This window comes from Rhodamnia argentea, chromosome 9, assembly GCF_020921035.1.
Source record: "Rhodamnia argentea isolate NSW1041297 chromosome 9, ASM2092103v1, whole genome shotgun sequence".
NCBI lineage: Eukaryota > Viridiplantae > Streptophyta > Magnoliopsida > Myrtales > Myrtaceae > Rhodamnia > Rhodamnia argentea.
The window spans coordinates 12,113,143-12,124,635 of NC_063158.1; the positions used below are offsets into that span (position 1 = coordinate 12,113,143).

The following is an 11,493-nucleotide window of genomic DNA, read 5'->3' on the forward strand; positions in this document are numbered from 1 at the left end:
TGTACTTTTCTATTGATACTAGCAAAGATAGTCTTTGCTTGGTGTTTGAATCATTTGGCAATTCTGGGTATCAATTACGTTAAAATTGCATGTGCAGTGTCTTTGCTTTTTGGAATACGTGAGCGGCCAGCCTGTTTTTTAGTGGGAGGCTAGGCTTCATTATGGCGGATTCTGGTGAGGCTAAGCAGGCTGAACCAGGAAATCTGGAGGAGACAAGTGAAAAGCAAACATCTGAACAGGGTAATTCGTGATGTACCATACAAACTCCTATCTTTCCAGCAGCTTCAAAATCATGCTGCTTGTAGTTTCCCTCTTAAGAATTTTATTATACTGATTCAGTGTTTCTTCCATTGTCAGTGTGTAGCTTTTTCAGGAGACCGTCAAAAAATAAGAATATCAGGAAGCGGATGGTTGAAGATGATGATGATGAAGATTCCAAGACGGAGAGTTCAGTGTTACGTACTCAGAGGAAACCTCAAAGGACGGACAATAAGCTGTATTTTTCAACTGGATCCTCCAAAAGCTCGGTGTCTGCAGAATCAAAGATTGATTCTGATAAAACGATATTTCAATTTGAGTCTTCAAAAGAAATTCAAGTTGAGCATGATAGCAGAGCAACAGCAACTCTGGAAACTGAGACTGAGTTCTCAAAAGATGCTCGAGCTATTCGAGAGAGAGTTCTTAAGCAAGCAACTAATGAGATGAGTGGGAAAAGTAAGGACGCTGGTGATGAGAAGCTGTATAAAGGGATCCACGGTTACACTGATTACAAGGCAGGGTTTCGGAGGGAGCAAACAATATCCAGTGAGAAAGCTGGAGGGGCACATGGCCCCCTGCGAGCTTCAGCTCATATTAGAGTCTCAGCAAGGTTTGATTATCAGCCTGACATATGCAAGGACTACAAAGAAACTGGTTATTGCGGGTATGGAGACGCATGTAAATTTATGCATGACAGAGGAGATTACAAACCTGGGTGGCAGTTGGAGAAGGAGTGGGAGGAGGCAGAGAAGGCAAGGAAGCGAAATTTAGCCTTGGGAGGGGATGACGCAGATGAAGAAGATGTTGACCAAACAGAGGTTGAAGAGGATGATGAATTGCCCTTTGCATGTTTCATTTGCAGAGAGCGATTTGTTGATCCGGTCGTCACGAAATGCAAGCACTACTTCTGTGAGCATTGTGCACTAAAGGTAGATATCTGCATCCAGTCCTTTTTTCGGTTATTCCCATTTTATCTGGAATATGCTGGCATTATGCTGTGCTGCTAGGGATGGAAAAGGTACACTGCGTTCTTGTTATTGTGCTGCAGTTGTAGCATTTAGTTGGATCATTCTGTAGGTGTGAAATCATTTGCAGAAGCATCACATGCATGATTCCCCTGGGATAATATGATGAGTTTGCTTGGGTAGGTCTACATGGAATCAAAAGTTCCATTGTTATTTAGGTGCCTCTAATTTTAAGTTCTTAAATCAGCTTTGAGATGGTCAAAACAATTAATTTTGGATTAAGTTAGCATTATCCTTTTTCACTTTCAGGGGTTGGTTTGTTAGTCATAGGATGATGTATTCACTGGTAATCAACTAGAAGATTTCTAACATCAGGTCGTACACTATGATTTTTTCTTTTTGCAAATGTGGTGGCTCTAATTTTTGGGTTTTGAAGGGGGCAGAGGGAGTGGTAGTTGTTGCTCTAGGTGATGTTGTGGCAACCTGTGATTATGCTGTGTTTTCTAAAATCCTTCGTGTGTTGGTCATTTCTGTTTTTTCCCTTTTATGATTCTTATATATTTGTGCTCTGAAGTGGTACTTGGAATGATGCATACATGGAGAGTAAATCCTTTGGTAGCTCAGATATGTGCCATCTGTATTTGGTCACTTGCTAGTACAGTGAGTTTTGGTTGGCATGTGAGTAGCTGCTTTTGTTTTTTCCCATGTCTTCTGTAGGAGTCATGGATGAGTTCTAATTTGTTGTTCCCTTCGAAATGTCCTGGTCACGGTACTTGAATCTAGGGGTGGTTGTGGTTGCTGCATGTGTGTAGTCCTGAGGTTTTCTTTTTTTTCTGTTGTCCTGAGTTGGATAGTTTAAAGATTGGCTCCACTCTTAATGATTCAACTTTTTCATTCCATTTTTTCAGCATCATGCGAGGAACAAGAAGTGCTTTGTCTGCAACAAACCCACCTTGGGTATCTTTAATGCTGCTCATGAGATAAGGAAGAAAATGGCTGCAGAAGGTAAATAATGCTTCATTGCTTGCTCAATTTGGTGCATCTACCTGAACCTTCAGACACTTCTTCTGAGTACATGTAGAACTAGCTCACGAGAAACTCTAGAGGTTATATTGTGGTTGGAGAGTGTAATGTCATTGCTTATTTAGTTGTCATGAACTATCGCATTCTGTATCAGCTTGCTGATTATTTTCTTTGTAAATTTTCGTCTTACGTAAGTTGCCTATTCTGTATTGTTTTACTCCATCCATTTCTGAAGAAGTAATAACTGGATCATAATCCTCCACATTTGCAAAACTATGGCTCTATGAGACCAATAATACCATAATCTTTTTCAATTTCTATTATCTTAGTGGGTATTTATCCTACAGGTCACTTATCATATTTCATACTGAATTATTTTTGGTCATACTCTATTAGTTTCTTCTGCAGTCTCATGTCGTGGAACATCTATAAAAGTTGAGTCTCATCATTAATGATGTTCACTAATGAGAGAACTCCATCAATAGTTATGATCTGTGTTTTCATATGTATATACTTTTATAGATTTGTAAATTGGGTCTTAACATTCAACGAGGTTTAGTAATTCTTGCAAATTTTCCCTTTCTTTTTGATTGGTCGCATCTTCAAGGAGATATAAACAAAGATGAACTTACAAAAGAATTCAAGAAAAGAAAAGTCGATGAAAAAATCAAACCACGTCATTTACTGAGATTTGTTACGTAAACATTTTATTTCATGAATTCTCATTGAAGATTATAGGAGATATCATTATCATAAATTTCAGTCAGGTAGAACTCGCCCACTTAAGTTTAACCTGTGCACCATACAGTGTCACTAACTAGTTTAGGAAGCTTAGGAATGCGAAATTCCCACAATTATGGTTGAAATCTATTACAACTTAACTGATGGTTGGGTTTGCGACGAGTTGACTTTGTGGAGTTTGGACATTGATGTCCAGCTCTCAGTGGGTCACCTTTTACTTGTTATGTCTGCCTACTTTTTTCTTCAATCTGGGTCAAATGTCTGCTTGTTCAGTTCTCAAGTGATGGTGATAACAGCATTACATCTGAAGCAAGGATCTGTCAATTTAGCAATACTCTTTTCTTTGGCCAGAACTGACACATGCTCTTCCTTTTTTCTTTTTCTTTTTTTGGGCCAGCTGCTCTTTCAATTGTTTATTACAGTGTTAAGAGGGAGTTTTTTTCATGTTCCTGTAGTGATGATACTGTATATTTACTCGTATCTTTGTCGAAAATTATGTGCCTTCCGATGCAGGTGGAAAATGATGGAGTTGTCAATCAAAGTGGCAAATATAGCGAAAAGGTCCAGGGTTGCGCTGGTGATTTCCCTTTTTACTAAAACAGATTGTGAAGTGTTACAACACCTGGACTTTGCTATTAATTAATCCTCTCAGGAACTATTTCTCCACTAGAGAAAAAATTTGATCGACTCATAAAAGAATGAACTAGGAGTTGACCTGAGACAACTATTAGCCCCTGCTAGAAATGCCGTCAACATGGACAGGGTGACAGAAGATGCGTGTTTTTGGACTGAATGGCCTTTCTGTAATTGTCCCATCATTCAAAGTCCGTAGCCTGGACTAGATTGGTTTCATCCTTGCTTTTAATAGCGTTCATTCCGTGAAGATAAGGAGACTGAGTACATATTCATGGTCAATAGTTCCTTCCTTTAGGGTTAGGCTGCCCTTTCTTAAAGTTAAGTTCATCTCGTTCAGAATTATATGGATGTACAATCAGTTGCAGGGCTTGAATGTTTTTATCTTTGCTCTGTCTCATGATTTCACCTTTACATTACTCCTCAAATCATGTCATTCCTATCAGAACGAGCACCTTCGAAGTTGGTACTCTTGGTTTTTACCAACTTGAAAGACATACAGAAAGAAGCCTGTGAGTTTGTTATTCTTGTGATGACAAGGGATGTATTGAAAATTATTATGTTGGACTGATGCTTCACCTTCCGCGTGCAATATCACGGGCTTAACCGACCCTCTCCAGAGTCTTTACATGCATAAGATATCACGGTCGCTTCAACTTGTACAGGTTTATATAGACCAGAATATGAGACCAACACTGGTCAGTTTAAATTGAGCTAGAGCAGGATGGTGTTACTCGTTCGACCTCTTCATTGTTTCTGTAAATCATCTTCCCCGTAGGCATCCATGCTTGAATTAATCTTGCCACGGGCGAAGGTCATCCGACCTCAACATTAATCTTGTGCAAACATAGCAGGTGTTTGTGAAATGCATTATGCGACCGAACGATCTCACTGTTAAACGAAATTTGCCAAACGGACGATGCATCCTTTCATCTTCTATTGACCCCTCAAGCAAGGAGAATCCTGGTGAACATAGCGACTTGATCATTGTCCTTGTGTCGATTATACAAATGTTTGGTTTTCATATGTAGAAAGTCCTCTAAGTTTTCCTTTGATATACCGTCAGTGGCCCTAACCTTCGTGCGAAAACTATTGCCGCTGGATGGGGCTTGCTTTAACTTGACAGAGCAATATGACGACCCTTCCGAGACCAACCTTGAGAGGGTTTAGCAGATTGCTCGGTAAAGGCCTTCAGCTCTCTTGTGAGGCCTTTAGCAGATTGCAACTTGGTTTCATTTGTTATCAATCAAATGAGACTATAGTTGGCCCCAACCTATTCTAGGTCGGTTAGGAGGCGAGTAAGGTTGGGAAAGCTTTCTACAAAATTTCGAGTATGGGACTTGGTTACGCTATTTTTACCTAAAGCCCGATGCTGTTAACTTCTCTTCTTTGGTAATTACCTCGTCTCATGCAATCTTTTCAATTTGTATTCCTAAACATGGAAATCTGCATGGCCATGCAAAAATACCCGAACAGTAAAGTGAAAGAGTCCTTAATAAAATAAATAAAGATAAAGAGGAAAAAGTAATAACAAATCGATGCGTCTCAAGCAAGGTTAAAACGGTACATTGTTATGATACTCCACACAGGATCTTGTAAGCTATGCATAGTCTTAGGACTGAATTGACTGGATAACAGGTTTATGACTTTTGGATAATTATCCCCAAGAGGATTCAAGCATTTTCCTTGGGGTGCAAAGAAAATTTGCCATCTTACTAAAGAGGGTCCTTAATTGTCAAATGCAAAAAAAATGTAATAAGGAATGAGATGCGTCGGACTATCGAGCCCCAGTTTTTTGGTTCCAGAGGGAAATTCTCATGTTCGATCTCTTATTGGGGTGAAATGAATGAGAGATTTTTGGGTGAAAACTTTGAAATGTCAAAAGACAAAAGGGCTCACAAAGTACCAATGAAAAGAGCATGAACTCTTCGATTATTATTATTATTATTATTTGGGGAAAGGTGTTGACACCTGATTTTTAATCAATTTTTCATTAGTTTCATTTTCTAAAAATTCTCAAAAATTCACAAAAAATCAAAAAAAAAATTGAAAAATCAAGTTTGGGAGCCTTGGCCAAGCATAAGGAACCCATTTTAAGCAAAAAATAATTTTTCATATTTTTCGATTTTTTTTAATATTTTCGGAAAATAGGAAAATATTAGAAAAATTCATTAAAAATACTTTTCGAGGTCACAAAAATACACAAAAATGTCCAATATTTTCCTTTTAATTCCCTTTTTATATTGGCCTCACTAAAAATCAAAAATTGAATCCAATTTTAGGTGTTTCTTCACAATGCTTAGAGTTGAATTTACATAAAAAATTCAAATTGAGTCTTTTTACTTGCAATTTTTGTACATTTAGAGTCTAGCCATTCAATTACAGTCCTTTCAAGCTTCAATTTGATCAATTGCACCCTCAATTACGCGAATTGCACGAATTGGACAAGAACTTTCAAAATCTTTGCAATTAAGTCCCTCAACTCTTCAATCTTTGAAATTACTTTTAATTGAGGGACTTTGTGGCAAAATTGAACCGTTCTCCTATGTTTTCATACATTATAAATCAATTGGCAGGGTTGGTTTGGTCCAATTTGTTGGTTTGGTCCAATTTAATCAATTAGGCCTTCAATTGAAATTTTCCCCAAATTGGAAATTTTGAAAAATTTGGGGATTTCATAGAAATTGAAGTGAACTTTTGGGCAAAACCATATTTATAGATGTAATTCAGGCCCCTAAGTGCAATTTTGAGGTTTAATTTCGAAAATTCCCCACCAATTTTGATTAATTTTGAAATTTTTAAGTCTGGATCGGTTCAAACCGGTCTGACCGTCGGTCGGACCGGTCGAACCGGTCCCGAGCAGTGCGTCGTCTTCCTTAGACTCGTGCCATTTTGCAGGTTTAGGGGGTGAGATTCAACGAGCAAATTGACCATCCAATTGGTGATAATCGAGCGGGATACCTTAGGCGTTCTGTTCCTTAGACGAATGTGCATCGATTGAGCCCGATCTCGGAGCCAATGGCCACCGGAAAAGCTCCGCGAGCCAGTCAAAGCCCCAAGTGTACTCAAAGTCAACATTTTCGAAAGCAGGTGGAATTAGTGCTCGTTTGAGCTCGACCGAAGGTCTAACGGACGTGGACGGAATCACAACTAATTCCGTCACCGTCCGGTGACCATTTGGCACGTGTGGTCGTGTGCGAGACATCTCGGCGAAGCTCACCCGTGCGCGCCCAATTCAAAAATAAGTATAAATAGTTGAGGAAGCTTCACGAATAAAAAGAGGCTCATTTTGTTTGTCTCGCACCGTAATAGAGAGAGAAAGAGAGAGAGGAAGAGAGGGGAGCTCTCGTGCAAAGCTCGAGCTCAAGTTGCGAACGAAGGTTCCGCAACTTCATCCCAGCAAATCCAGGCCAAATCGGAACATCGCACCACCGCAGGAAGCTCGCCCGCACCTCCAGGAGTCGATCGAGCCGGCTCATCCAACCAGTGAACTCCAAAATAGGTGAGTCGAGTTCTGAGCTTCGTCACTGTGCACGCATGGCATTTCACTTCTATGAGCATGATTATTGAAATTGTTGTGTGCATTTTCATCCTCGAGCATCACTAACCACGATCGCATTCCACTTCTGCATCGATCTCTCTCGAATTGCCCGAGTCGAACTTCCAACCGGGTACGGTCTGGCCGCACACCGGCCGGGCCTTTCTAGCCTATGCGAGCTCAACTCGAGATCGAGGTAAGCCTTCTCGACCTCCTGTGATGCTATTGTGTGAAGGAATTGACATATTGTGCTCTGTGTTGCTTGATTGAACTTTGTGATATTGATACTGTGAAAGCTTGATTAGTCGTGATTTCGTGGATGAAATTGTTTGATTTTTGATTATGTTGATCCGAGGGGTGAGTCGAGTCGATTGGCGGTGGTTTCACATCGATCCGGCGAGATCTCACCGTTAGATCTCGCCGGATCATTTCTGGCCGTTCAATCGGTCGTCGTCGCGAGGAAGAAGCCGACGCCGGCGTGTCAAGTCAAACGGTCAAAGGTCCAGGTGGCGAGCATTCATTGGTCCAGCCTATCGCCGAGTCAGGTGGCCGTTAGATCGGTTTAGTCGACTCAGCAGATCGGACGGCCAAAATAAATGGAGTCTTTTAATTGTAGACCGTCCGATCGAATTTTTAAATTTTCGTTTATTAGATAGTAAATAAAAAATAAAAAAATGTCGTCGTTCAAGTAAGTTAGATGTGTTGTCGTTTTGTGCTTTGGAAGGAACGAATGGTCCAGATCGAGGCAGAGATTTAATCGTGGCCGTCCATGTATTAGTTAGGCGACGTCGTTTTGAGCAAAGTACCAAAAGCGTTGTCGTTTAGGCTTTATATAAAATGAACGGCTCGGATCGAGCCTTAGAATTTAATCATGACCGTCCGTCCCTTTTAGTTATGCGACGTCGTTTTAGTATAGAGGAATCGACGGCCCGGATTAGATTTAGATTAGATCGCGGCCGTCCATTTGATTAATGAAGACGGCGTCGTTTTTGAGTGCGCAGACCGGAACGTTGTCGTTTCGTTTAAGAGGGAGTCGACGGCTTAGATTGATTTGGGAATTGATCTCAGCCGTCCGTTATTTTCTTTTATATTCGAATATTAGAAAATTGTTTATAAAATAAAAAAAATTAAAAAAATTAGAAATAAATAGCATGTGGCGTCGTTTTTTGGGTAGAGTGGGTCTCGAGTGGTCTGGACCGGGTTGACCGGTCGTTGACCGGTTCGACCCAGTCCAGAAATATTAATAAAAAATAATAAAAAAATAGATAAAAATTTCCAAAAAAAAAAATTGTAAAAATACTCATAAAATTCATAAAATTCCCAAATTTTCCCAAAAAAATTTTAAAAAAATTTCTAGATCAATTCGGGACTCTTATAGTCTGGATCAAAAATTTTGAGACTTCGAGGGTCAAATCACACCGATCCGGAAAATTCCCAATTTTTTAGAAAAATAAATAAAAAAATTCAAAAAAAATAGAAAAATTCAAGAAAACCACAAAAAATAGGAAATGACCACATTCAACTGGCCAGATCATAATTTTTTGATTTTCGGGTCCCGAACCCCAAAAATGACCATTCTACCCTTGTGGGCCTTTCGCCTCCCAAATCTTCCCAAACCGCCCCGAAACCTAAAATAGATATTTCTGTGGACCGATAGGGCCTTATTAGACGTATCAAGCCTTGATTATTTGATTTGATTGGTTGCGATTATATTGATTGCGCTTTTGATTTTCCGATTGTGATTGATAGGAATAGTAAAATTTCCATCCACATAATACCTTAGATCGTTAGGACCTATCTCACCCGAAAGTTCATCTACATGAATTCTTAGGTTAGAAAATCACTCGACATCGGTAACCGAAAGGGCGTCGATGAAAATCTCGGCGTAACCAAGTCCTCGGACCCAAATCTCTGGTTTTCGTAGAACCGAACGGTTTCTCCCGACCGCTCGGTAGAGTTTTTCGATCATACCCTCTAATAAATTGATCGGTGGCGACTCCAAATACATGTACACATTACACATGCCACCCGACCACACTAAGGTCGATTTCGATAAATTTTTCTCCCACATCGCGATTCGAGTAATGGGTCTTGGGAGAGACCCGCGATCCTAAAGATCCCACCGACAACCGGATCCGAAGGATCGGCTCGTTAACCATATTCACACCGGAAAAACCTCAAAAGATTTCCGAGAGGGTCGCGACAAAAGGAAACTCTTCTATTCACTTGTCCACTTTTTCCCTAGGTTCCATGATCTCCTTAAGTAACATCTGACAATTGGAAGAGAATAGAGTTCATTCTTATCATTTGTAAGAGAGCATGTAATTTTGTTCTTAGTTACTTGTGGGCAGGCTCCAAAAAGGATTAGAAAGAACTTGGTTTTGTTGAAGTTAGGCTTTTATGGAGAAAATTGTCCAAAAAATCTTAAACATATTGTACTTTTGCCAATTCATTTCTAAACTTTCTAATTTTTCCAATTGAGTCCTAAACATTTTCATTTTTTTTCAATTGAGTTCATCCGATCAATTTTAGCCGGAAATCCCTCACGTGGACGTCGGCCGTCATATATGGCTTGGTCGGCTTTGACATGAAATTTTTTTATAATATTTTTATATTTTTATGAAAATAGGAAACCAAAAAAAAAAAGATTTGATGAGAGATTGGAAATAGAAAGGGATAAGTGCATTGGAAGTTCTAAGACATATCACAAGAATGCGATTGAATCTTAAAACTTTTAAAAAGTACAGTCAAGTCCTAAAATTTGTCAAGTTTATATAATCAAGTGCTTCTATGATTCGACAAAAAAAAAAAAAAAATCCTTTCGTGAGTTCTATCTAATTAGACTAACTGAACATGTTGACGTGGCTTATCTTATCATTTCTTAAAACACGTGGCGCCTAACAAGTGCTACATCACGGAAAAAAATTAAAAAAAAAAATATGAAACACAAAATAAATTAGATTTAAAAGAATAAAAAAGCTAGAAGTTAAAGACCAAAATAGGAATGAAAACACACAACAAGCTTACCTGCTTTTCAGAGTGGCAACAGTAACAGATTAAACAAAAAGGAAAACATGTAGATCGGTCATTGTTTCTTCTTCTTTAGTTGGCGAAGTTCAAGGTATCTAAAACTATCCACCATTAAACTGAGGAGGAAATTTGGAGATAGAACAGCAAAGTATGGGGCGGAGAGAGAGACACACTTAGAGGATGAGGAGAGAGAGAGAGAACTTACAGATTTAGAGGAGGCCGCCATTAGAGCCCTAATGGAAGACCCCCTCCAAAAGCCACCAAGTTCACTCTTTGAGCTCCCGAAACCCACACTCTCTAAGTCTTTGACAATGAGAAAAACACAGGAGAGAAAATGGGCCCTCACCGGCGGCAGTGGCCCACGGCCGAGGGCCTGCTAAATTTTTTTTTTTTTCAGGTTTTGTGTTTTTTTTAATCTTTCAGCATTTTATTTTTTTAATCCGATATTTGTTAAATTTAATTTATTTATTTATTTATTTTTAAATTTTGAATTTTTTCTGACGTGGCACTTGTTTGGCGCCACGTTTCTTAAAAAAACACAATAAAAGAAGCCACACCAGCTTTTTCTATTCACCAAATTGTATGGAGTAACTTAATTGTACCAATTTAACAAGTTTAAGATTTGAATGCATTTTTTTAAATTTTAACACTCAATTACATTTTCTTAATAAGTTTTAGAATTTTCAATGTGAGAGGCATAATCTTCCCCTTCGAATGCACCAATCCAAACTTATTATCTTCTGTCAATTGAAAACTGTTTTTCGTCAATTGAGTAGATTTCTATCATCCAAAGCTTGAGCGGACAGTTCCTGCTCAGTACAAGCACCCTCCACGTTAGAAGGCATTACAGCCACCGCCATCGTGAGCTATCGGCCCAAAGATTCAGACTCCCTTTGCTACACTATTGAGTAAGATTATCGTGAGCTATCGGCCCAAAGATTCAGACTCCCTTTGCTACACTATTGAGTAAGATTTTCATCGATTGATTGCAAAACCAATAAATCATGCACATCTTCCCATGTCACGAGGTCCAACATCGTGAGGTCTATTTACGTCTGATCACGGAGGTTTCAAAATCATGACGATGAGGAAGACATAATGCTCGTCTTCCTTCATGCCTGAGCCATGGACCGATAGCCCCATCGTGTTGTCGTCAGTGCATATAACTCTGATAACTCTGATGCCTCAGCGAATTCATGGATGTACATATAACTTGAATAACTCTGATACCTCGGTGAATTCAATGGTTTCAAAGAACGAGTCCAATGCCTCCACATCCCGCAGTGAGATCAAAACGCCCGAGTC

General features: G+C 39.3%; 1 protein-coding gene across 2 annotated transcripts in view; it reads left to right on the plus strand.

Moving 5' to 3' along the window:
• The window catches only part of LOC115730802 (zinc finger CCCH domain-containing protein 1-like), a 98,690-nt gene extending 94,672 nt beyond the window's left edge, over window positions 1–4,018 (plus strand). The window contains exons 2-6 of one of the 2 annotated variants that reach the window (XM_048284983.1): window positions 98–240; window positions 358–1,187; window positions 2,132–2,228; window positions 3,501–3,564; window positions 3,750–4,018. In XM_048284983.1, the coding sequence (XP_048140940.1) occupies window positions 162–240; window positions 358–1,187; window positions 2,132–2,228; window positions 3,501–3,511 (1,017 nt within the window). In that variant the 5' untranslated portion in view covers window positions 98–161 and the 3' untranslated portion in view covers window positions 3,512–3,564; window positions 3,750–4,018. Of the gene's footprint in view, window positions 1–97; window positions 241–357; window positions 1,188–2,131; window positions 2,229–3,500; window positions 3,565–3,639; window positions 3,681–3,749 lie in introns of those variants that run through there. The other variant, XM_048284984.1, reaches the window with a different exon arrangement.
• Window positions 4,019–11,493: the final 7,475 nt, after the last annotated feature.